Source organism: Misgurnus anguillicaudatus, chromosome 21, assembly GCF_027580225.2.
Source record: "Misgurnus anguillicaudatus chromosome 21, ASM2758022v2, whole genome shotgun sequence".
Classification (NCBI taxonomy): Eukaryota; Metazoa; Chordata; class Actinopteri; order Cypriniformes; family Cobitidae; genus Misgurnus; species Misgurnus anguillicaudatus.
Genome location: NC_073357.2, coordinates 26784911 through 26812856, shown reverse-complemented (window position 1 = coordinate 26812856; position 27946 = coordinate 26784911). Strand labels below are relative to the sequence as shown.

Here is a 27946-nt window from a genome sequence, read left to right as displayed (position 1 = left end):
ATGAAAAATGCAGGTGCTGGCTGGCAACTTTTTAAAAAACGCTGGCGGGAAATTAATAAAAACAAGTTAAGTAACATAAAGATATATGTTATATACGTTATTTGATATCCTTTTACAGTGCACATTTTTACGTTTTTAAAGAGCAACTATGGTGCGATTCGCGATTTTACAACGTTTTTGTTTTGTTTGGTGTGTAAGTGTGTATCAGTACATGTTAATGATATGCAAAATTACAAACCCCAAATTAAACAATGCGATCATACGTGAATCGTTTCCAACATAAATCTCTTTTCTGGGACAACAACAAACACACGGATTGTAGGCAACAGTTTACTTCCTGGGCCTGTTGACGAAGACAAGACCGACATTATCGTAATTTCTCCCGCTTTGACTCACAGCCTGTAAGTTAACTCCTGTTAGCATTGCATTGTGACCGAATCTTTCAAACGTGGTAAGGAGCGTTACATTTCCACATCAGAGATGTTCAGGCCAATCACAACGTACAGTTTAGTTGGCCAATCAGGGACACAGTGCTTTTCAAATCATTGAGTTTTGTACAAAATCAGTGCATTTCAGGAAAAGAGGGAAATCTGGAGCTAAAAAGATTTACGTTATTTGCAAAATAATGTGTTTTTGAACCATAAACCACACAAACACATTGCATTATACCAAATACACAAAATAATGTTGTTTATTAGCAAAGAAATAGGTGCACTTTAACAATTAATCTTTTGTTACAATGTACAAAATGCCCATTTTAATAGGAAACAGGAAATAAATCTGTGCTTGTAAATAATTGTATAACATTAATTGATAACTAGGCTAAGTTTTTCCAGAATGAAAGTGAATGAGGACACAACTTGAATAATACAGAACGATTTCAATCCTCAAGTCTTGTTTTAGTTGCACAGAGAACAAAAATTTCATCACGCAATGTTGAGATTTGTGTAAAAGAATCTTCAGAACATTGCAAAAGAGGAATTGCATGTCAGAAAATGGAATGTAGATACGATTCAGATGTTAAGAAAAACACAAACAAACGCTTGCAATCAGAAACACAATAAAACTTTTGTACAGTACACTACAGTACAGTACAGATATCGACTGTGCCTTTACCTACAGTAATTGTGTTGTATTAAGATTATGGCAAGAAGGCATAATTCAAATCAAGCTGGAAACCACAGCGTCTAACAGATGAGCCTTATAAACTATTTTCTAAATGACACCACTGTCCTGAAATGAGAGCATCCATTTATGCTACCATCAGTTTACCACAATCTCCTGTTTTTTGCCACAAAAATGTTCTCTGGATGTTTATATGGATGTCAACCTTTTCCTGTTGTTCTGAATTTGAAAATGTGGTCAACTTAAATGCATTGTGAAAAGGAAAACCTCTTCAAATATGATGTCGTGCAGTTGGTAAGCTTTGTAGCATTGTGGCAAAAGATTGCCTGCGAAGCTGAAACCCACTAAAAGTTACACAGTTAAAGAAAGCCCTCTTCCTCCGTGAGACAAACATCAAATGACCCACCAAATTCAAAAACACCAAATGAGTGTCTGTCTTAAGTTTGGAGTCATCGGATGTTTAGGTCAGAGCTAGGGATTCTGCCAAGAAACAATCTTTATAATGCACTTGCTGACATACAGTAAATCAAGTCTAGACCGCTGTGATTGAAAAGAACTATTTCATTTGTCACATCCTGGTACTAGATGTTGTAAATGATCCCTTAAAAACCCAAACCCACTATACTGTCTAGCCAAATCCTAAAGGAAGAATTTACCCAAACACCAAATTTTTTTCATTTACACTAACAGAAAAAATGGTTCTTATCTGTCACAGGGGTGATACCCACGTTTGCACCTAAAGGCCCTCATTATTTCTGCGTAGGACCTAAGGCGTAGCCTCGATGCCGTCAGTTTTCATTCATACTTCTGCGTCATTGCTCGCGTCAAGGTGCACTTACACATGCGAATCGCTAGTAGGCAATGTCTACACCGGGCATGTCATGGTGTTTACACCGTATCAAGGCAAAGCCAAAGAAGCATCAGCAGTGATGGAGAGAAATACACTCACCTAAAGGATTATTAGGAACACCATACTAATACTGTGTTTGACCCCCTTTTGCCTTCAGAACTGCCTTAATTCTACGTGGCATTGATTCAACAAGGTGCTGAAAGCATTCTTTAGAAATGTTGGCCCATACTGATAGGATAGCATCTTGAAGTTGATGGAGATTTGTGGGATGCACATCCAGGACACGAAGCTCCTGTTCCACCACATCCCAAAGATGCTCTATTGGGTTGAGATCTGGTGACTGTGGGAGCCATTTTAGTACAGTGAACTCATTGTCATGTTCAAGAAACCAATTTGAAATGATTCAAGCTTTGTGACATGGTGCATTATCCTGCTGGAAGTAGCCATCAGAGGATGAATACATGGTGGCCATAAAGGGATGGACATGGTCAGAAACAATGCTCAGGTAGGCCGTGGCATTTAAACGTGTGCTAAAAGGCATGAAGTGTGCTAAGAAAACATCTCCCACACTAATACACCACCACCACCAGCCTGCACAGTGGTAACAAGGCATGATGAATCCATGTTACCATTCTGTTTACGCCAAATTCTGCCTCTACTATCTGAATGTCTCAACAGAAATCGAGACTCATCAGACCAGGCAACATTTTTCCAGTCTTCAAATGTTTTGGTGAGCTTGTGCAAATTGTAGCCTCTTTTTCCTATTTGTAGTGGAGATGAGTGGTGCCCGGTGGGGTCTTTTGCTGTTGTAGCCCATCCGCCTCAAGGTTGTGCGTGTTGTGGCTTCACAAATGCTTTGCTGCATATCTCGGTTGTAACGAGTGGTTATTTCAGTGAAAGTTGCTCGTCTATCAGCTTGAATCAGTCGGCCCATTCTCCTCTGACCTCTAGCATCAACAAGGCATTTTCGCCCACAGGACTGCCGTATACTGTATGTTTTTCTTCTTTCTTTCACACCATTCTTTGTAAACTCTAGAAATGGTTGTTCGTGAAAATCCCAGTAACTGAGCAGCTTGTGAAATACTCAGACCGGCCCGTCTGGCATCAACAACCATGCCACGCTCAAAATTGCTTAAATCACCTTTCTTTCCCATTCTGACATTCTGTTTGGAGTTCAGGAGATTGTCTTGACCAGGACCACACCCCTAAACGCATTGAAGATACTGCCATGTGATTGATTGATTAGATAATTGCATTAATGAGAAATTGAACAGGTGTTCCCAATAATCCTTTAGGTGGGTGTAGACTTTTGTTGCAGCTTGGGTTAAATATCACTCATCAACTTAGCTCATCTTTGTTTTTACTGTCGCAAGCGGAAATGCCTTTGAAGAAATGAGCCAAAGATGTTTTTGACCTGACACGAGGGGTTTAAGCGACCAATCAAAAGTTTACATGCAGCCCTTGTTCATATCCAGCATTAGGGAGGAACAATATATGTCTATATCAAGATGTAGATAATATCCAAAGATTCACACAGACTTTAAAACTGGCTATCTTTCTCTCTCTCTCTCTCTCTCACACACACACACACACACACGGCAAAGGCAATAAGTTCACACTTAAAGACACAGGCAGGGAAAATGAACTGCTGTTAGAGGTGACAGAAAAAGAACCATAAAGCAGTTCTTATGAGATTTTTAAGTGTAGAAGTCGACTTTCATGTGTGAAAGAAATAAAAATGAGGGGGAAATAGAGGACAGAATAACCACTGCAATCCTCTGATCCAGTGTGACTCTCATAGGTCATTCACTAGACGGGAATCAGAATGAAAGAGGGCTGTTCAGCATGCGGTAACCATTTTACACAGCACACTTACTATAAATCTGCATTTATAACCAGGTACGTCGTCAACATAGTGAGATGTAATATAATTGGCAGGGGATTGGGTAAAAAGAGAAGTATAAAAGCAGAGAGATGGGAAAAGTTCATGGAGTTCATGTACAGACTTCCATCTGTCAACCCCACCTGCTGGTGGCAGCCAGTTTACAGTCAACACACGCAAACACGATTCCTAACAAGCCGACTTATGGTCACGCACACGCCAATTGAATGCACGAGTGTCTATTTATGACAGTTACTTTACCAGATCACACAATTTCTACCACTTATAAACTTGCCTTCTTTCTTCAGGCATGAATTAACACAATTTACCAGCGAGGAATTCTTAATACATGCATCATTAGAGCTCTCCATTCTTCGCACTGATCTCAAACCCAATACCTTGACATGTCATCACTGTACTTACTTTCCACATAAAGTGCAAAACCAATGTGAGGTCAGTGTAAAAATGCAAAGTTTAAAAAAACATTTAGGAAACTTCACATTGGCTCTCCTCCTATTAAAACAACACAGGAAAAACACAAATCTTCACTTTAAGGCAATCTAGTTTCAAAATAAGGTTAACCCCTGTTGACCCTGAACATTTTTGTCCCTTGAGATCCAGAGGCATCTGCTTTTTTGGCCGAGACGTCCTGGAGCAGAAAGCTCCAGCAGTTAAGTACCTATTTTCCATTATCTTGAAAAGGAAACCTAAAGAAAGTGACTGGCTTCAAATGACTCTTCAAGAAGGATCTGGTATTTATGCAAGGGCAGACTCATCATTGGACATTTTTGCAAAGCATTTAACAAATGTAATGTGAAACGTGCTATCTTCATAAACACTAGTAGACCTCTAATTAGTGTTGCCTGCCAAAGCTGTGCGTGAACCCAAAACCTCGAAGCATTAAAATGAACTCGTCCCACACCATTCGTACTTTTAACGTAATGATGTATGATTTGATTTTACTTTTCTCAGTCAAAAGAAATATGGGTTTGCAATGAAATGTTAGGTAAATGATAACCAATTTTTTATATATTGAGTGAACTGCTCTTTTAGGATGAATTAAAGCAACACCAAAGAGTTTTTTTTACCTTAAAATAACGTTTCCAAAAAAGTTTCAGTGGTTCATCTACACAAAACAGGGTGAATGGCACTTTCACATTAGCTTTGCAGCCCTCTATCGGCCAAAACCGCACTAAAGAAGTTTCCAAACGTCGGGTAACGGTCCTGTAGTTCGAGTGAAAACTACAAAAACTTTTACGGCAGACCTACAATCCAATCAGAGCCAGCTATGCTGCAGTATTTACGACAGTGGTAATGAACAATTACGCTTCTAACCTGTAGGGGGAGCAAAGAGCCAGAGTTCTTTAGTGTTGCTTTAAACTAGCAAAAATAGATATGGCTGACCAACATACCTTACTTAATAAGCCCAAAGAATAAACACCCAAGAGTATTTAATTGTTTAAGGTTTAATAGTCTACATTGTCATTACTTTCGCATTTAGTGCATTTCACACTGTATTGAACATTGACTACTTGGAATGATAAAACTACATTAAAGCTTTTTTCCAAATTGTTTTGAAGTCCAGGTTGGCTCTACATTGCAGCAGAAACAAAAAAGGTCCCTGTAGCCAAACACACATTACAGTATCTCTGACTTCATTCCTGGCTTTCAAGGTAGGTAAGAAACCACCACAGGGAGTTTAATTGTTAAAGAAAGGTGGAAAATATAAAGAAAAACGGCCAGGGGTAAAGAGATAAGATGAAATAGAGCAAAAATAAGAGAAGGAGCCATGTGGCATGAAGATCTGGAAATGAAAGACTGAGGCATGAAAAATGAGCAAAAAAAAAAAGATATAACCGAGGCCTGGGAAAGCGTTGAAACTTTCACCCTGGTCTCGTATGAGTGGATGTTCAGCATTTATCTGATGTGTGTGTGTGTTCACAAGTACAACGTCGACCAATTAATAATTTTTAAAAGACATCTAGGATAGATTAGACCTTGTTGTGTCCGTATAAACAATAAGGACAGTTTTATGAGGTTGGATTTTTAGGATAATTCTCACGTCTAGGACAACTCGGAGGTATTGTAAACCGGAAGTGCACATTAAATAGCGCAAGCTTACTCAGATAGCGTCTACTTCAAAATGCAAAATATACGTTAGCCGCCAATGTTAATCGTTAATGATTTGGAAGAAATATGATGTTATTTAATGTTAAACTATTTGAGTGGCGCTCGGTGGCGCAACAGGGATTTGAGCAACTTCCTGAGTCGTACCTGGGCGCCGCGGACAGGCGCCACCTGTCGGCGCCGGTGTGCGTATACTCATAGAAAACAATGTGTACGATTTTTTTAGAACGGCGCAGCTGGTGTGCGACCCCCTTAAGGGATACAGCCCGATATTAATAAAAATAAAAACGGATAATGTAAAGAGATTAACAGCAGTTTCACACTGCGCTTGTGAGCAACGCATGTTTTTTCGGCACCCATGTTAAGAATGCACACCGCACATGTCACCAGTGTGAGAGTGCATTGTTTATGGTTTAAATGCTCATGGATTGATGCGAAAATGTGTTATTTTACCATAAAATCATAAATGTACTTTTCAAAAACAACACTTTTGTACCTCAAAGATACACATTGGTACCTTAAAGGCACATACTGGTACCTCAAAGGTACATTTTTGTACCTAAATGGTACAAATTACACTGTAAAAAGTGAAAGCTGCTCTACTTAAAAAAAAAAACTTACTTCAATTGGTAAAACCTGAAAAATTAAGTTTTATAAACTTTTTTTTCTTGCTTTTAAGTGAAACAATTTACAGTGTAGGACCTTTTTTAAAAGGTACCTTCCCAGTGACAACTTTTTCCTTATTTTCGAGACTGTGTCTTAAACCTTCATACAAGAAATAATTTAGAAACAGGTATTGTATTGTTAAACTCTACAATATAAGTCTGGATGTCACCAAATCTTAAAATGTATTTTCAGTAAATGTCTTTTAATTTAATATATGACAGATCTATTAAAGTTGACATATCATGAAAATCTGACTTTTTCCATGTTTAAGTGCTATAATTGGGTCCCCAATGCTACTATCAACATAGACTATGTGAAAAATCTAGTAACTTAGTTTTGGTAAACCATTCCTGCAACCATGTGAAAAAATAGGTCATTGAAATTTGGCTCCTCTTGTGATGTCAGAAGGGGATAATACAACCCCTTAATCTGCACTATCCAACAACAGCACTGCCATTTAGTGCAGAGATCAGCTCATTTGCATTTTTGCTCACACCTACAAAGTGGCAATTTTAACATGTTATAATAAATTATTTATATGATATTTTGAGCTAAAATTTCACTTATGCACTCTGTGGACACCAACGTTTTATTTGACATATTACAGTCTTGTGAAATGTCCCCTTTAATGAATGTTCATTTAGCATCAAGTGCTTGTTATTGCATGCAAAAACTCAGCCATCATACGTTCACAAACCCATACACAATTATGCAAGTGTATGTACATTCTGAAACTAAATGTACCGTGAGGACATTTCCTATTGAGGTTAGAGAACATACTGTATAGGGGTTGTTTTTGGTTAGGCTAAGGGTTTTAGGGGAGGTGAAAAGGAGGGAGAGAGAGACAGATACAGGGAGCAAATGGAGGTCAAACACATAAAAACACGATTGCAACACTTCCTTACACGATCCTTTGCCAACATTTCACAGATTTTTACTTTACTATTTTCTGGATTTTTTCCTTTATAGATTTACACTTGTCTAGGGGCCTGCGTTTGGATTCTGTGGCGTTGGGCTGAAGGCAAATATTTACGATTCGTGATTTAAGGAAATCTTATCCTCAGTTATCCCTGACCTCTGACAACCAGACCCTGTCACACACGAGCAGAGATGCATTACGGCATTCAAATTTGAAGTGTTCTGTCACTTTAGCTAGTTTGGGGGGGTAAGATATTTCATGCATTTTGACTAACACTGCTTAAAGGGACAGTAAGTAGGGTTTTAAGTGTTTTATTAATCAAAATCAATGTCTTTATTCATAAATATGTCCTCGTTGGTGTCAAATGACCTCTGCCAGTGATCTGACTTTTCTTTGTAAGCTTAGAATTTCTTCTCTTTACTTACATTGAACGGGTAAGTCCAAGGAGGCTTCCATGTCGTTCCGCCGTATTGATAAACTATAATAGCAGAGAGGGACAAAAAGCACTAGCCTACCAACGCGTTTCCACAACGCGTTTTTATTCAGAACACGTGAACCAGCTGAAACGGACAAGGAGATCAGTGAGTACATAACGGCTACCGTAGTTGCAATACGCATTTGGAAAAGCGAGGCACTAGAGAGCACTATTCGTTTGAATGCAAAATACAATTTCACCACTAGATGGGGGTAAATCCTACTAATTGTCCCTTTAAGGATTCTTCATGCTAAACATAAGCAAAGTGTATGAAAAGCTGTAGGACGTATGACTGTGCATAAAGCACTTTGCCAGGGTTCTCACAAGTTTCGGAAAGTTTTTTTTCGAACATGAAAGATGTGTGCGTAACAATCTTGCTTTATTTCTCTTTTGGGAAATTTCAGTGCAAGAAGTAGAGTAGAAGTCCTCAAATTGGCATTTTAACTGGAATAGCGCATCAACCAAGAGCTGACACGAAATCAAGTGTCACCAAAAAGCATGTTTGTTAAACTGGTGCTGTCCCAACCAAGTCATGAGTCACTTGCGGTAAGTAAAACTGCATCAAATGTCTGTGTTTTGTTCAGTGTTGTTTTCGTCAACGATGACGATAACGAAATGATATCGTTGACACACCTTTTTTTAATGACGCTAACGCGACAATGACTAGCTAAAAATGCCTCTAAGTTGACGAAAACATGACGAGACGCTTTCAAGTTTTCGTTGACGAGACGAGACGGAACGAAAATTATTATAAGTCTGACGTTCACAATGCATGTCATTTCTGCCTATTTTGCATGAAATCTGTCTGTTTTTAGCTAAAAAGTATCAGCAATGCTGCCCCTTCCTATCCTTGTTTTGGGTCAACACAGTCTCATTTATGCTCACGCCCACCACCCGGCTGCCGCCATGCCGCGCACGCGCACCAGATTTCAAACAACAACAACACACCTGCAGCTGTGGCGAGTTCGAAGGGCCGTAGCGGTGACGCCAATAAACGGAACCGACAAGATGATTTATGGACATACTTTCAGTATAATCCATCAGACAGAAAAACGGAATGCATATTGGAAGACAACGGCAAATGTGGCCACAAACTAGGTGGGAAGAATACCACCAACCTCAAGCGGCACCTGAATCCTCATCACGCTAATATTTTTTAAAGGTAACTAACAAGTCACGCTGTTAACATATCATATACATTTAATTTTACTCGACATTCGGCTTCTGACACATTTCATGGTAAGCTTAAGGTTTTACATGTATCTACTTGTCAAACCTAAGCCCATTTCCAATACTTTTTGTGGTGTATTTAAATAAGGTAAGGCACGCGTTTCTCAACTTTATAAGCGAGGTCTCAGCGTAACACACAAACTTAACATGAGGGTATATCAGGCTCAACTTTTTTCTTCATAACTTTTTGTTATGACATGCGCAGAAGGCACACCGACTAAAACAACGACAAGCCCTCAGGGACAACCTTAATGCACATTTTAATTGTATTAAATACACCACACTTTTTAACCTAAATTCATTGGTTAAAAAATACTTTTTTTACTAAAATTGACTTAAACTTGACTAAAACCTTTTTGCGTTTTCGTCGACTAAAACTTGACTAAAACCTTTTTGTGTTTTCGTCGACTAAAACTTGACTAAAACTATAAATTTTATAAGTGACTAAAATGTGACTAAAACTAAAAGCATTTTCGTCCAAAAGACTAAGACTAAAACTAAAACTAAAAGGGCTGCCAAAAACAACACTGGTTTTGTTGGCAATTGGCGTATAACAAACACAAACATGTAGTGAATCATAAGTTATCTAGAGATCATGACTCGCTCCGCCTGGGGTACACTTCCAGGAGCTTGGGCTTCTTCTGAATTAGTACAGCTGATCTGTCTTTTATAAATCTAAAGACTAAAGACTCTTTGGATATATGAAGGATGTAATACTACTCTATAGGTACTCAAGATTAACATGAGATAAGCCGAAAACAGCGCGTGCTATGTGAGCTTTAACCCAGAATGTCACAATGAATGATTATGTTAGGTCATTACAGTTCCTCCGGAATGCTGAAGTCAAACAAAACACAACACACAACTTTGCACATGGAGTCATTCATCCTTTCTCTGTTTCTGTTCATTTGAATCATCAATGTTTTTCTTTGAAGAAATAGTTAGAAAAGGTCAGTTCAGATGTCCTTGTTAGGTTTGTCACTGTTTAGACATTCGGACATTGCACGCTTTCAGGCTTTCCTTTAAGTTTTAACGACATTAAGGTAGCTTTAGTTTATAAAATCCCTAGAAAGATTTAAACTTGACTTGTGGGAGCAAACTTGATCCTGGCTATCCTCTGCACAGAAGCAAAACAGCTTGTCCGGATATTATTACAAATACCTGCGACTCAAAACCAATATCAGCTCCCGGAAGATCCTGACCAGGACTATCTTTTCCCTATCGGCTTGGCATTCATTATTAAAACTGCGCCCAGATGAGACAAAAGGAACCCTGGCCTTTATTTCGTTTTTTCGGCAACTTCCATTCAGTAAGCCAATCTCCCTCTGGCCTGCTACGTGTCTGTACTCTGTCATTAATTAAAGCATTCTGCTCCTCATTTACAGTTAAGCCAAAATAAACTGTGGGGATTGATGCTGCTCTATCAACATCTGATTGTCATTTCCAATTGTTTATCGCCTTTCTTATCTCATCCAATATCTGCCGGACAAACAAGAAACAATTAAAAGGCAGAGAAAATAACAAAATCTACTAAATCTTTGAACTTTTAATCCTGAACAACTAACAACAAATCAAACATTGATCTCTAAATTATAACCATTATGCATCACCATGGCGACTATGCCAATCATTGATCTAATCAAGTCTAGTCAACTCAGATTAAAGGCTTATCAGCATTAAAGTAACACTTTGTAGTTTTTCAACCTTCATAATATATTTTCAAGACCCTTGTGATGGTACATCGACTTAAAATAGGTTAAATGACATGTCTACCATAGCCTGACGGGGTCTGTATCACTTTTACTCGTACTTTTAAACATGGTGTTTCGGGTAGTAACCCGAGCACAAAACAAAAAACTACAATAATCTGCTTTACGGCATACGTCACTTCCTCAAATTCGGACGTGAGAGCGCAACTATTTCTTTTCCTGATGTTTTTGTCATGGTGGAAGCAGCAACTAATAAAAAGAAACCCAAAGTTTTGTCGGAGGAGACCAGAAAGAGAAAGTGGGAGAGTGACAGAATAAAAAGAAGGACGAGGATCAATTATATTGGGCCAGCGTTCGCTCGCTGGCGTGAACTAAAGAAGGAGGCGGGGTTTCTGACCGATGCTGACTTGGCCCTCATGCTTTTGTACTAGTAAGTAATGTTATATTGCTTGCATATATAAGTCCTGTCTGGTGCCCAAACACTATTTTTTACGTGAATTTTACTGGAGGCTACTTGGAGAGTTTAGAGAGAGACTTATATCATGTGACATTGTGGCACCGTGGTGGCGTCATGGACCTAGGACACAGGCGATCCGGGTTCGATTCCCCTTTAGGGCAATATTTTTTTATATAAACTTTAACCAAACGACCACCGTTACAACTGGCTTGAAAACGTGAGCTACGCGATCTTTTGGCGTTTGAAATAAAATAAAACCCATGAAATTATATTCATATGACATGCTGGAAGGCACACTTTGTGACCTAAAGAGTTGTCTTCTTTTCCTTTGCGACAGTACTGCGGCGCTTGTGGCCTCTAGGGGCGCTAGACGTGAAAAATACATGTCTAGCACTAGCCTGGTCCAACCAGACTCTCGTACATTCATTTCATTTGTACAGAGAGTCTGGCCACGCTCCATTGCAAAGCGTTACTTCCGTTAAGGAGGGTCCTCTGTTGAAATTTAAAACTATTGGATCTGCCCAGAGTCACTCAGGATCTGCCATAGGCGATCGCAAACGTGTGGTCGTGACGTATATCATGCACCGAAACCGGCTGGAAACAACAAGTACGAATAATCAGACCAACAAAACCTGGTTCTTGCTCCGGCTTTAACTTCTGTATATTCGACAGTTTTGCAACAACGGACCGAATAGATTTTCTAACGTCTTTCTCTGCTGCCATTACTACTAAACTACAACTCAAACTGACACACGACCTCAACGTCATCGTTCTTAGCCACCCCCCTCTGTTCGCTGATTGGACCCGCAGATTTTTGCAGAAGAAAACGAAACTCTACAAAGCAGTCCCAGATGTAGTACTGAAGCGAAATGAAAATTAAGCGGAAGCACATAGGAGGGCGGAGCCAGGCTAGTCTAGCACCCCCTAGTGGCCAAAAAGTTCCATGGTGTGCCTTTAAACCCCACAATCAGGCAAGCTATTATTCTTGTTCTTTTTTGTCATAAATATATGCCATTAAAGTAGAGAGAAACACTTTAAGTAAAAAACATTTAGCATTCTAGCTAAATGAGACTTATAATCGACTTCATAGTGTTAAAAATGAAGTGTCATGTGTGTTTGTGCTAAAAAAGAGAAACAAATCCACTTCAAAGCGAGAAAGTGTAAAAGCCAGTGAGAAAAAATAACATCTGTCTGAAGGTTGGCTCTCCATCTCTAAATCCAAAAGAAGAACTCTGCTATGTGCATCTACAGTTCACCCAGTTTCTTCATATAACACTTTCCCACCACATCATTACTCAGTTTAATAAGACAGTCTGATTATTTTAGTACTGTCTCAATATGAGCCAGCATGAAAGATATCTTTAATGGTACTGGACCTCACAAATGTAAACGTAAATATATCTTAATTCAAATAAAACATTGCTCTTTCTCATCAAGGAGTGTCATGGATTAGGATCAAGTTAAGTAAACTGCAAAAACTTTTCATATAGCATATTATGTGGTATAGTACACAAACAGATGATGATAAAAAAGTTACTGTTTTAAATCATGATTATTATAAGGGTTCGTTACGAGAGATTATGCACCACTCTGACATTATTAATCATTATTCCATCTATTTATATGATGTGCTCACTATAGATATTTGGTGGAAGTGTTCCTTCGACTTAATAAAAAAAAAAAATCTGGCGCTCAGTGCACATCTCAGCTTTTCACATCATGAGCCACTACTGACCTATGAACTCCATCCATCTTTTTAAATGTTTTGACCTTAAAAATGAAAAGGCCCAAGGGTCATCTAGAGGGTTCTGCTTAAGACCGTGGTGTTGCTATCCTTACCTGTGCACTCATGTCGAAGGCCTTTTCCATAGTATCCTTTCTCACAAACACAGTCATACTGCCCCGTGTGTGTACCACATTTACAGCTGGCCATTATGTCACAACAGTCCTTTCCCTCTTCACACAGTAATGAACACTGGGACTGATCCTCCTGAATATAACTTCCAGTAGGCAGATCTGTAAGATGAGAGAGAGAGAGAGAGAGAGAGAGAGAGAGAGAGAGAGAGAGAGAGAGAGAAAGAGAGAGAGAGAGAGAGAGAGAGAGAGAGAGAGAGAGAGAGAGAGAGAGAGAGAGAGAGCAAGGTAATTTAACAAGGTGTTGGCAGTGTGTGAACATAACCCTACAATAATTTTTAGACATGCTGTTTTGATTCACTTGTTATTGTGACATCACAAAAACAAAGCCCGGCCCAATACTGACTGACTGGTTAATTTTACCCAAAAAGTAGCTAACATGTTGTAGCGCACCTGCAGCTAAAGATACTATTGTCTGAGATTGTATTCACAGGAATCAGATCTATTTTTTACCCAAAACTGCTGTTGTGTAAGGGAGGCCAGTAGCTCATTTGCATTTACAGATCCACACATGAAAACCGCACTTTTCCACCCAAATAGGGACATTTTGGACATACTATTATAATAAATGATCTGTGGGGTATTTGCTGAAACTTCTCAGACACATTCTAGGCACATCTGAGACTTACATTACATCTGCATAAAACTGTGCATAATAGTTCCCCTTTAAAAATATTACATTTTGCATTTTCCTTGTTGCACTTATTAGCATAAAACAGCTTTTGGACCGCTTAAATCCATCCACTTCTGTTAGTTCAGTTACATAGGGAAAGTGTGTGTGTGTTTTAGTTCTGGCATCTATTACATTACTAACTATAAAGGCTTTCACTTTGGCAGAAGTTTATTTTGTATCCCTAAATAAAAAGTGCATTGCTCCAGATGCAAACACAAGCCAAACAGCTGGAGGTGCCTGCGACAAAGCTTGATCAAAACCACATGATACCCCAACAGGAGGTGAGAACAAATCATGCCACAGATTTAGGGCTCCCTCATACAAAGCTGAGTGATCTGGTTGAATCTGTAGAGATACTGGTATTGTAGCCTACTTCTGGGTTTGATGTAGTTGAAGTCATTTGAGTTCACAAGGTTGACCGAGTTGACGGCTCTGATAAGAACAATCTGTTACAAACAGACAGCCAAAGGAAATCGTAACACTGATTTATTTTTGTACTAGTTTTATTTTACGGTCATATTTTATGGTCAAAATAATATTAAAATCTACTTTGCGTTATCTATAAATAAAAAAATGGGGACAAAACATTTTCTGCAAAAATGACTTTCTTACTTAGTATTTTTGTCTTGTTTTCAGTACAAATATAAAAAAAATTCTTAAATCAAGATGCATTTTCTTCATAAGCAAAATCCCCTAAGAAAAAAAATCTAGCTTTAAGACAAAAAAATTAAACTGAAGTGAATTTGTGCTAGTTTGCTTGTTTTTGCGAATTTAATATTTTTTGGTCTAAAACTAGACTTATTTTCTTAGATCATTTTGCTTATCAAGGAAATGAATCCTGTTTAAAGAATTTTTTAATATTTGTTCTAAAAACAAGAGAAAAATAAGTAAGAAAGTAAGTGTTTCTAATTCAATTAATTGAAAAATTTCTGTAGCCTAAATCTATTTTTATTCAGTGCACAGATATGACATATGTCATCAAAAATTACTTCTAAGGCACTACTTAATTAATAGCATTGTAAACGTTAAAACAGAAGAAATATTTAGCCTACACAAAACAAATGCTGATCAGTTCACTTCATTGGTTTATTTTTAATTAAACATGAGTAGTTAGTACCTTAACCCCCGATAACTTTGACTGAATTCATATCTTATGATAACTTGACTGATGATAACTTGATGACGCTTTCTCATGTGTCTCGTAGTAAATTCTTCTTCGTTAAATCAGTGGCGCGCAACTAAGACATCAGTGTAGCTCGCGACCCCCTCTGCTGGTGAAAATAATCATTACATGATTGCTCCGGTCTGGTACTACAAAGTCATGCTGATCGGGTTTTTTAGTGTATTTGCTGGTTGTTTTGGACGTGCTGTAAAACGGGGACAGCTCCAGTCGGGGACAGCTCCAGTCGGGGACAAAACACCGGAAAACGGGGACGTCTGGTCATCTTATATCCTGACATCAACTGTACCGTGTATTATGCTCAACTGGTCTTTTTACAGCTACTGCGCATGCGCAAAACCTCTACCCGTTTTAATACAGTATTACAAGTGTGTGCGACATCTTTTTCATATTTGCAGTCTTTAATATCATGTCAACCTCTGAACGTTGAACAAACATACAGCATGGCAATTCCCACATTATATCATACTTTAAGGCAAATGTTATTGATACGCACCTTCATGGAGGGCACGTCGAGCCAGCGCTTCAAACTCAGCAAAGTTGTGCACAAAGTAACAGTGCTGGTCTTTGGGGTGTGATGCCATGTCGTGCAGCTCGCGGATGTTCCCCTGCCAGATGCCCAGCGTGAAGATCTCCACTCCTCTCTCGCGCAGCGCAGCCGCCACCGGCCGCGGGTCTCCGCCATTCGAGTAGCCGTCCGTGATGAGGAAGATCACCTTTGTTGCGTTCTCCCGTGAGTACCGCAAGATTTGCTGTCAGATATCAACAGAAAATAACACATTAACTGATTTGCAACGCAAAATGAGGATTCAAGTTAAAAAAACTTGCATTTTTTTGTGTCGTTTGTTCTGACTGGACACCTAGCTGCCACATTTTTTTCGCGCGCCTCGCGTTAATGCTCAGAACGAGTCGCGTGCAATGCAGTGCATAACTTCTAATAAAACATCATCAAAGCCGCCAATGAACAATAAAAACTTTAATGCTTAAATGAGCAAGTTAGCTACCATAAATGGTCACTCTAACACGGGTAAACACGTGTGCACACATTTACCTTCACAAAACCACAACCAAAATACCAGAACATGACTGTCACTTTGGCAAGCACAGCTATGTTTTACACTCACACACAGTTTGTTTACAAGACTTTTTAGGACTAAATACATGTAATTAGGAGGCTTGTTTGAAGAATAGAGGGCATTTTTCTTTTTTTCTCCAAGGGTGCTCTTAGAGGAATACAATTTGTTTATTACTTTGAGAGAGAGAGAGAGAGAGAGAAAGTAAATGGACATGGCCAAGTAAAGGATTGGATTGGAAAAGAAAGCAGCTTTAGTCTTTATTGTCTAATTGGCTGCAATTCAAGCATCTCAGAGAGGAACAATAACTACAAAGCCAGGAGCCTGACCTACACACATCCAAAAACATGCACGGATAGGGACGCCAGCACCTCAGTTTAATTCCCCGAGCCACCATCAATGCTGTTCGCTGTCTAACACAGACCCAGACACAAATATACAGATACTGCTGGTTGTCACCACAGTGATGTCACTGTGGTTGGGCCCCATGGGAGTTGGCTTATGGTCTAAAAAAGGGGTGTGATTGTGGGCATTTATTGGGCAGCAGCTTAAAGACACTGAGGGCGAAAGGGAGTTTAGATATGAGTCAGAGGTGGTAATGGGGTTGAAATATGTCTGCACATCATTAGAGGAGGCGGGTAGACACAACTCTTGGAGATTACAGAAATAGTTAAAAGAAAACAGCTACTGACGCACCATGTGTAATATAACACACTTATTAACAACCACAGATGTTGTGTTTGTAGCCACAGAATTGCACACCACTTCAGTCACTCCTTTTATCCACAAACACGCACACATCTAAACAACAGTGGTTAATCTATCGCATTAGTGGCCTATCTAATTAGTTAAGTTGAAATGAAGTTTATGTCGACAAATTTTCCAGTCTCCTCAATCCTTATAAATCACACCCTTTATCAGGAGAGACGCCATATCTAATTTGAAGAGAAGAAAAAACAAGGCTGTAAGTCAGTGTGTACAATCTATCACTCACAGCTATGTTTTCATTTATTGGTCAATACCATATGCCGTCTATAACACTAGTGAAACATTATCAACCGTAAATCCTTTTTAGCTATGTATGTCTGTGTGGTTGTTTTTATGAAAGTATGATTACAATCCAGTATTCAATTCCTGTTTATCCAGCAGGCGTCTTTGGACATGCCACACTGTAAAATGTATCACCTGTGTGTTTATGCTGAGACAGAGGCTTGAAACAGACAGAAAATTGACCGGCTTTTGCCTCTCTATGGAGAAACTGCTGCTTTCTTGCTCTCCTCCACCAGGTAGGTCACCTGACTGAACACTATCAATACAACCATTGACTCTATTAGAAGTAATATACAGTCTTTAAATACTATATCATAATTTTATAATCAATTTTGAGAGAGGACACTGGGCAACATACACTGTCACTTATGAATGCACACAACCATTTGATCCAAAACAAGTTGTTACAGCCGCTATGGATCTTGTACTACTGTCGCGTTGTGTTTTGAATTGATGATTGTCAATCATCATCATCATCTCACCTCAGGAACCAGCTCACAGCTCACATTGTCGGTATAAAGACTCAGAAATCGCATGAGGACGACAGCGAATGCTCGGAGTGCATGCTCCTAAAACATTTAAAGGGGACATTCCACAAGACGTTTTTAAGATATTAAAATAAATCTTTGATGTCCCCAGAGTACATATGTGAAGTTTTAACTAAAAATACCATATAGGTAATTTATTGTGGCATGTTAAAATAGGCACTTTATGGGTCCAAGCAAAAATCATTTTTGTGTGCATCCCTTTAAATCCAAATGAGCTGCTCATGTGGGCGGAGTCTCAAGCGCTCGCGCTGTAGACAAGACAGAGCATCAAGAGGGAGATTCTCTCACGAAAGAAGTTAGTAAGCAATGTTCAGCATTATATATTTGAAAAAGTTTAAAAAGTCAATCATCTGTTTTATGCATACTAAATACATGTTTATCAGCAGATGGGGAACATTGTGGAATAAAAATAAAGACTTTTAGGTCTCATGCTGCCAGTGTTTTAAACATGCACAATGATTTTCAGCATGTTACAATAAAATACACTTTCACAAACACTCAGAAGTTTACTTTTTGTCCAAACCACACGAGCACATTTAAATTATCTGTAATAAAACAACATGTTTAATGCTTAAACTTTACAGAAACAGATCAAATGACATGCTTAAGTTTATTGTGTATGATTGAACACATTCGTGTTTCTGTCAGTCTTTCACTCTCTATCTTGTAACTCCTCGTATTCATTTGAAACTTCAGAGAAACATTAAACAACATATTTATGCTTATTGTGTATGATAGTGAATACGCGTTGTTCTCTCACTCTGTCTCGTGCAGTGCATTAATCCTCGTGTTCATTCATATAAACTTCAGAGAAACATATTAAACAACATACTTGTATTGATGAAAGTGAACCGTCGTGTTGCTCTCTCTCCTTGTTCACACTGTCAGTCCAAATCTGATTTTGGTGCATATTCGATTTGACAGACTCACTGTCCACATTGTGTATCACAACTGTTCAGATCCGATCTGTGCGTCCTGTAGCGTTCTGACGTTTTACGGATTATCTACACTTTTTCTATGGAAATGACGTCGCGCTGGCACGACAATCTGCCTCGACGTCTGACGTGTTTACGTTTTTCGTGACGCGACAGCATGACGTAAACGAAAAGCTACACAAATGCGTTTAGAGCGGTCTGAGTGACATGTTTTCCGAAAAAGCGATTTGAAACGGATTAGAAAAAAAACAGATTTCATGTGGTTTGTGGCCGTTTACACGTTCTAAAATTTTATTTGATTCCAATCAAATATGCACCAAAATCGGATTTGAAATAAGAGTGTGAACAAGGTATAAATAGCTTCAGTTAATGATTTAAGGAGTGTTTGCACACATGCATCCATGTACAAACAAAGGTACAAGCACACATATCCAGACTAAATCCAGCAAGCAAGCAAAATCCCTGACAAGAGTAAATGTAGGAGATTTGTCAACGAGTATATCAAAGCAGTATATTTAGTTTTAGCAACAGGGCCTCATTCATCTTTACATGGTAGACACATGCTTATGCAACACTGTGCCAACACTTTGTCACTGTCAGCAGAGCTATAAATCACAAGCAACATCAGTGTCTGCTCAACATCTCGCTTTCTTTGATCACTGAAGCCTTCACAGCAGTTATTGTAGACATAATCCTCTATTCGCCTACCTGCTACGTGTATGGGGTCACTGGCCATGCTCGGTGAACCCTGGCCTGATCATCACACCAGGGTATTCTGTTTCACCACCATCTCAGACACCCCTTCATTAACAGTGTTGTCCACCCAAATAGTCGGTTAAACTGTCAAAAAATATCATAAAGCTCAACTGACTTCTGACTTGCCCACAGTAGACCTACTCTTGACTAAAGATTTTATGTTTCTCTCAGCTGTGAGATGTATTACAAATTGCTGAGGTCAGTGGAATGCATCATAGGGAACAGTCTTCATATTTCTCTCATAAATTCAATTTAGTTTCCAATGGAATTGGTATACCACCTCTTGAAGCATTCTGGGACTAAGTAAGTATGTGACCTAAGCACATTCATTTGCTTGGTTGGAGGTCTGTGCTGTTTTGACATGTTATGGTTCCAAAGGCAAAGAACAGCAATCTTACACAGCATGTTAGCTGGACCAGACTGTTTTATGCCATTTTCCTTAGCAGTGGTTTACTTTTTATTCAACATCGTCCCCAATGAATTTTAAATAGGAAAATGTTCATTCTGCAAGCTTGAGCTGTTGATCTGGCACATGGGAGTCACCCCCTTGAACGCAGATTTATACGACTGTACACTTCTATGTTTTTCTTGAGTGACTACAATTTGTTTAATTTTCCCAACATGCCAGACACACTTGGCCAGCTACACCTCATTTAGACAGAGACGCGAAGACTGATAGATTGTGCATCTATCGACCAATGAAAGTCCCAAGATCTTTATTATTGTACTTCTTTTCTGTAAAATGAATTGAAGAGCACATTTGTGTGGATGGATGGAGTTTGTATAAAAAGGGTGTAATTGGTCTGGATAAAACATCGGTGCAGAAGGTTTGCGGAGCATGGTTAGTTAGTTCTTGTCAAAACACCATTTATCAGACTGAGAGGAGAGTGATACATTTTTAAAAAAGGGAAACGGCCCTAACTTTTCATGTACACAAGGGCGATTTTGGTCTTTCAGGTCCTCTGGTGTTGCCGGCTTTTCACTAGGATCTCAGAAAAGAAGTTATGTAAGAATAAAATCTGGATTTGCTCTGTTAAATTATATCTCTGTCATTCTGGATACACATGCCAAAGCAGAAAGTAAAAAATCCTGGAATGCTTTTTATGAAATGTATTGTGACACTCCCTGTAATTGAAAGCAAATATGAATGATAGCAGTAGAAACAAGTTAAACCAAACAAGCCTCATCAATGTAACCAGATTCTTGGCCTGTTGCAAAAGAAAAACTCAATCTACCAAAAATATGTTTTTTAAGGAGAGCAAAGAGAAGGCAAAATCAATCAAGAATTGTTTTTGCAACATAGGAGCTGTGGACTAAATAATGTGGTCAAGTTGACCTAAACAATTTGTTTAGCCTTGTTTACTTTTATTAAGTAAATTCATAATCAGACCACAGTGTGATAAAATGGATTGTAAGTACTGAAATTATACGAATGAAAAACAAGCCATGACTTAATTGACATCGTTAGGCCTCTATTATAATGCATTGGGAATTTGTGTTACTTTATCATGCAGAGCCATCTGGATTCGGTTTTAAATATCTGGTTATGAACCTTAAGATTGACAGTCACAAACATTCACACTAGCACTCAACTCCCAAAAACTTCACATTTCAAAAACCATAGGAGATTTATGAGGAAGATGAGATTCAGACCCACATGTGCAAATCACAGTGAATTAAGAGTCTGTCTACTGGAACCACTTGTCACAGTTCTAGCCTCAGAGGTTTCTTGGTAAAAAAACCCACCAGATCTTCCCTCAAATCACACTTTCCACCAGCAAGAAGCAGCTGCTAGTGCTTTTGCTAGTTCGGGGTTGGTTTAACTAGCGTGCCTTCTAATGCTGAGTTTACACCAAACGCGTTTTGGGCGTCAAAATCGCGTCTACCGCGCCTAGTTTGCCGCTTGAACACTTTGAATGCATTCGCGCGTGTAGAGCGGAGTAGACGCGCGTCCGAGGCAAAATCCGCTTCTTGTGGGAGGGGCAACTGCTGTGCGAGTGTCTGTTTGCAAGATGACTGATGTTGATTGTGCATTTATCAAGAGAGTTACCAGTTTGTATTGGGTAACCTTACTATAGGGGAAAAACAAACGGCGCGGGTCGATAAACGTCGTGTGTATTACAACTTACCAGGTTGCCCAAAGTCCTTACTGACACTCTTCCAAGCGAGGTCCTTTTTATTCCTGTCTCCTCTATAGAAATAACAACTTGTGTCATATAGCTCCGAGTGACTGCTTGAGTGAGTGACTCCGGGCGGGGCTGCCACCACAGCAGCAGGCAGGCTCCTGATTGGTTAACGCGGCGCGAAATTCCGCCAAAGTTCAAATAGTTTGGTTCGGTTTGGCTTACTTCTGGGGGCTTTACCATTGTGTACAGTACGTAGTAGCCAATACTTTTTTTAGTACCATCTCGATTGGGGTTCCAAGCGAGCTGAGCTGATACCAAATAGTGACGTGAAAACACTGTAGATCACTGATTGGCCTGAGAGAATCGTGACGAGCGTTATGCTAAACGCACGATTAGCGGGAGAATCAGGAAATCCATACCAGTGTTTTCCAGACTTGCGGTTTGTGGCTGCACATTCGCGAAGCTAACGTCCGCATGTACAGCATTTTGCAATGTAAATGAGGCTCAGCGGAGCGTGTTGACTGACGCCATGGGTGTTTGTACAAAAAGTGTCATGTGAGACAGAGGTTGTGATAAACGCGATGTGCAACCATTTATTTGTGGTGGTCAATTTTGATTTGTGTCAGACTGAGAAATAAATGTAAGGGAACGTTATTTGTCGCAAATATAACAACATGCCTATAATCCCTTCCACTCTGAAGTGTTACTAAACTCGATGGAAAAGCTAACCAAGCCAAAGTGAACTGAGCTGACATGACCTGACCTGTGGGGTACCATGCAATTGAAAAAGGCCATAAGTCTTTAAGACTTAACATTGTATATATCTCATCTTTCCCAGCAACGTTAGCGTAGCAGCGACAAACAAACACACTATCAACAATGTTGGATGTTGCATTATTATTTATGGTCATGGCTTTGCGTACCTACATTGGCATCCAAAGACTGCAAATCCAATGTGTACATGCAGCTCGATGTAATTTATATAAACACTATTAATGGTCATGGCTTTGCGTACCTACATTGGCATCCAACTACTGCAAATTCAACGTGTACGTGCAGATCGGCATAATTTATATAAACCAAGGTTGGAATTGAGAATAACGGTAAGTACATAACACATTTTATCATTTACACAGAACAATATTAGCCTTAGCATGTAGCTACACTCCTGTGCCAGCCCCAGACGCAATCAGTTCTTAATGCTAGAGCAGCAATGTTTTGGTGCTACATCAGAGCCACTTTTTCTGGTTCAGAGCTGGTGCTTAGGGTGTCGAAAAAGAAAACGGATTTGAAATTAGGTTCTGGCTCTGAACCAGCACTCAAACGGCCTTGGGGCATAGAACCTAGTTCTGATTCTCTCTTTACTGCGGCAGGTCTTGCCCCATCCCTCTTCCTAACAGAGCTGTGGTTTGGACCACACCAATACTCTGATCAAATGTCTTCTCTGACAGTTAACCTTTCATCTGTCAGTCCAATTATAGTGATCATGTCTCTGTTCTGGGCTTCCCTCACCTTTGGTTTAGATAAAAGAATGAGCCTCCAGGGTTTAAAGCAGGATAGTGCCAGCGTACCTCAGTCCACCCTAGCTAGAGCTGATTAAAAACACCTGGTTGAGTAGAAGTAATGTAGACGTTTTCATCGGATACACGTGTTGCCGCGGTTATGCGTCTGACCCGAAGTTAACTTCCAGTCTGTACTTGTTTATTGGTTTGGCTAGTGATTAACTGACCTCTGAAACAAATACCTTGTGGAAAATTTAAATGTTTTGGTTTCCAAAAGACGAGGAGAGACAATGAGTATGGATCACCGTTGTGTGGGTTTGGCAGCCTGGCAAGAATTTAAGGTTTTGTAGATAACATTGTATGCATTAAGATACATTAGATCGCGAGCCGCACAATGAGTAACACTAACTTAGCTTAGTGCAGTGTTACTCATTGCACGGCTCGCTTTAATTTGTGGCTTGCATGGCAGTAAATAATACGGTGATATGATAATGCAGGGATGCGCTTTTTCTGTCTTTTATGCTTCGGACGCTAACTTTGTTAGAACCATACCCATAATATCAAGACACACGTCGATAAGCGTGCTAAATAATATTCAGCGCTTGCATAGAGGAATTGTCATAAGACATCAAAGTACCGTGAGATCAGACTGCTTGTTATGTTGTCGAATTGCTCTCGGCACAGTAATGTCACTCGCCAATCGATCTGTGCAGCACCGCATAAAATTAAGAGAAAGGTGGCCCCCTAGTGGTTTGGGGGGCACTGCATACGCACATTATAAGAATGCTTAGTAATAAAATCCTGTTTTTGTCATTAAAGATGCAATTTTTAAAATCCGCGCCGCTAGAGGGTGCCAGATCAAAACAATAACAATTACGTAGATTAATGATGCTCTGAGCGTGGAATTATGGGATTTGTTGTTTTTAACTCAGCCGCTGATGGCCATCAATCAGACGGGAACGAGAAATCATGTTACCGGATGAGATGAAGTAATCAAGTTTTATAAATGTTGTATTTGATGACATTGTATTATTTCATTATGTAAGGTTTCATGTAATGTTCAAAACGCAATTGTTAGTCATAGATGTTACAATATTAGTCCAATAAGATGGTGTGTTAACACAGCACAGAATTAAGTGTTCAGATTAACAAACTTACAATAAACAAGCGAGGGGCCCGACAGACGCTATTACATCCGCATTTGTCCACGACACTGTTGTCATGTGTTTTTTACGTCAGTAAAGCCAGTAACATATTAACGTCATTTACAGGCGACTGCACTGCCCCGTGTCACTGTTTAGAATGGCAATTTTCTCATAATTTACAAGTAGTTGAAAACATTAAAGATATTGTTAGTATTCAGCTGGGCAAAATATATAACACTGGGCTCGTGGGTTTTGGATATTTTACTGCAAATATCTTACAAATTGCACCTTTAAAGCCCGGAATACACTGCACGATTTTTGTCATCTTATAAGATCATTACCTTATCACACTGTGCGACATGTATCGTTTAAACTCGGGTACGAGAGGCATGTAGACTGTGCGATGATGACACGGAAGCTTCGGCGGCTGCATCACACGTTGCGCAACGTCACCAGCATGCGCTCGTGGTAAACAAATACCGGCGCGCAGGTCGTAGCAGCAAACACACTGTGCGGTGATCATGCCAAATTTCTGACACTGCCAGAAAACTATCGTAGGCTATCTTTGGACGCAAGACCGGGAAAACGGCCGTCTTTGAACCTCTCTCACTGTACGACATAGGACCACCGATGGAGAGCCACGATCACAGAAATCGCGACAATAGTTTCACGATGCCAATCTTTCGTCTGGGACAGCCAATTATCGTGCAGTGTATCCCGGGCTTAAGGGACATTAGCGTGTCTCAGACAGTTACAAATTTGACTGGTAAATGATAAAGAATGATTCACCCTCATATTTATTGCATTGCAACAGATTGATAAGCAGACATGACTGGATGTAACTTTTGATACTTTGTGGTAAAGGCGGCTCCCCTACTGACTCAGTGTGTCTCTCTTGAAAAAAAAAATAGTGAAGACCCACTGGCTTAGTGTAATGGTTGTTACGCTTTAGCTATGATTTGAACTAAGTTAATTTACTGGTTAGTTATTTTGCATGTTATCATAAATAATCTAGGGGCGGAGTGGGACCAAAAAATCTACCGGGAAATTTCGTATACCACCGGCCCTCCGTGGTAAAAAAAATGTCTCGTAGCCTATTTGTAGTAAAACTAGGGTAATACAAATCGTAATCAATTTGCCCCAAAAAAAACATTTTCATAATAATAATAAAATCATTAAATCATGGCTAATTTTCCTAAATGAGTAACTATACAAAATGATACCTGGTTGAAAGACGGAGATGCGCACCTCAATCCGCTATTACATAACAGAGCGAGACCAGAGATGAATGTGCTCATAAACGGAGTAATATGGAATAATTTGTGCATCTTTAAATAGCTGTAAGAATATTTCCTTTTGTCATATAAAGTTTTGAGAGATAATAATGTTTTTTCCACGGTTATTGCTTATTTGTTTTAACGTGTTTGTCGCATTACCTCAGAGTTTATTTCAGTAATATTGCTTATTTTCCCGCTAATAATAATACAATTTACATGCCAATCCTGCTTCCTTGTCTTTTTATTAATTTCATTATGCTGTAATGTTAATTTATATGTGGATATTTATTGGCATATGAGACGTTCATTGCCGTTATATTATCTCGTCTAATATTCAAATCATATCCGGACCGGAATAATGTGTGCATCTTTGAATAACTGTAAGAATACAGTTCATTTGAAAATAATTTTTGTCAAAGTTTTGAGAAATAATAATGTTGTGAGGATATTTATATAAAGTTGAATACTCTCGTCTATTAATATGGAAATCTAATAGAAATCTAATAGTAGGAAATATAAAATGTGATACTGCAAAGTTACCCTTCTAAATTTTATTTATGATATGTAGCCATATGGAGATAAACCTTTGCAAATGTGCTGATTTTATCCATTCAAGTACTGATCACCAGGCTAGAGATTTTAAACATCCGTAATCCACACTTTCTATCAAATTGATGGATCAATCCGACCGCATATGTACTGAAATAGCAGGTATTCGGCGACGCGGCTTTTCACATCAAAGGCCGACAGGCTATGCAATTTGGAGAGGGGCCGTTCAATAATCCCCCTATATTTTTTTAAAATCCTAACATGGTTGGGCCTGCCGTTGAGCAAAGAGGCTGCACAGTTTGACCAGCGGGAAGCGGCCGCACATCAGGCCGCCAGACGGGGTTGCTATATAACTTGCCAACCCTTGCAATGTATAACTATTATCAGACTGGCCCTCGCAGCCTCAAAACACTACCGGCCCACCGGGAAATGTCCCGACTCTCCCGATGGCCACTCCGCTACTCTAGAAGGACTCTGTGGTTACTGATTCTTTGCGTAATTCTACCAAAAGTTAAGTTTGGTCCACAAAAGCCGTTTGTTTTTTGTTGTTACCGCTGAAATCACCTATATCTAAGCTAAATAGATGATGTACACTGGCATATGAAACAATTTAGTTAATTTATTTTATGTAATTTACTTATTTAAATACTAGGCTTTAAGGCCCATAACATTGAGCCTGTGTGTAATTGATGGCTGAGGAAACCAAACAACAGTGAAACTCATCCATCAATTACAATTCTGTAAGGTCTTGCTAGAGAGTGCAGGTTAAAAATGCCCAAATTATAATTTAGGACATCCAAAACTACATGGCGGGCTGTAAATAACAACAGTACTTTTGACATTATATAACTCCACTGTCTGTAATTGTGAAACATATGTTTTTCTTTATAAAAATAGTTTTTCCTTTATGATGATTGATTATTGCACTTGACGAAGATCATTCTGAACCTACAATTTCACAGAGAGCTTACTTTATAGTTTCATTTATTTTACGGTAATTGTTTTCATTTTTTTATTTAATGCATTTTAGCTATTGAGAGCAAACCAGGAAAGTGTCAAACATATTGCGCTTCTGAGACTTCAGAGTGAATGAATTAAAACGCAATATTAAAAAAACATACATAAAACACTTCTGAGCCAAATCTAATTGCACATAGTCATAACAAATGCCAAATACAACACAAGTCAGTATAAGTAATGTATTCTAAGACATTAGCTCTGGATCTTATCTTCAGATGAGAGCAGTCACTGAAATATCTGAAATATCTAGAAACTCACAGCTGCATCTAGGTAAGAAAACAATGACTCATATATGAGCTTAGATCTTTTCCAAACTGCTGTCTATGAAGCACACAGGTTTCTCGACCTGTGTAATATCACAGTAATAGCACAGAGATGACAGTGAGGAAGCTATTTTCAGTAAGTTGCTGTTGACAGTCACTTACGGGGCTTCTCCTCCTGTGGTATGCTTTACCCTTCCCCCTTAACACACATGAACACATCAGTCACACACAACATGTGCATATTCAGAACATACAGCACCTCGAAACACACACAAATACATATCATTTAATACAAGTATCACTTAAAATATTGTGGGTAAAACTGGCCAGTTTTTTCTTTGAATGGTAAATTGTGGATTTGTGGCCTCAACTGTGAGGTATTTTAAGTAAGACTCTTGGGAAGCTTGTACAGGGCTGCCAATTTCTAGCCTTATTATCATAGTTCACAGGCACATATTAGGCATCTTTACATAACATTTATACAGACGTTCATTC

At 39.1% G+C, this 27946-nt stretch overlaps 1 protein-coding gene across 2 annotated transcripts in view; it reads right to left on the bottom strand.

The window, feature by feature from the left end:
- svep1 (sushi, von Willebrand factor type A, EGF and pentraxin domain containing 1) overlaps positions 1 to 27946 on the bottom strand; it is a 117166-nt gene that overhangs the window by 77347 nt on the left and 11873 nt on the right. For both annotated transcript variants that reach the window (XM_055199785.2, XM_073859925.1), the window contains exons 2-3: positions 15704 to 15959; positions 13280 to 13456 (exon numbers count right to left, since the gene is read on the bottom strand). In XM_055199785.2, the coding sequence (XP_055055760.2) occupies positions 13280 to 13456; positions 15704 to 15959 (433 nt within the window). The remainder of the gene's footprint in view (positions 1 to 13279; positions 13457 to 15703; positions 15960 to 27946) is intronic.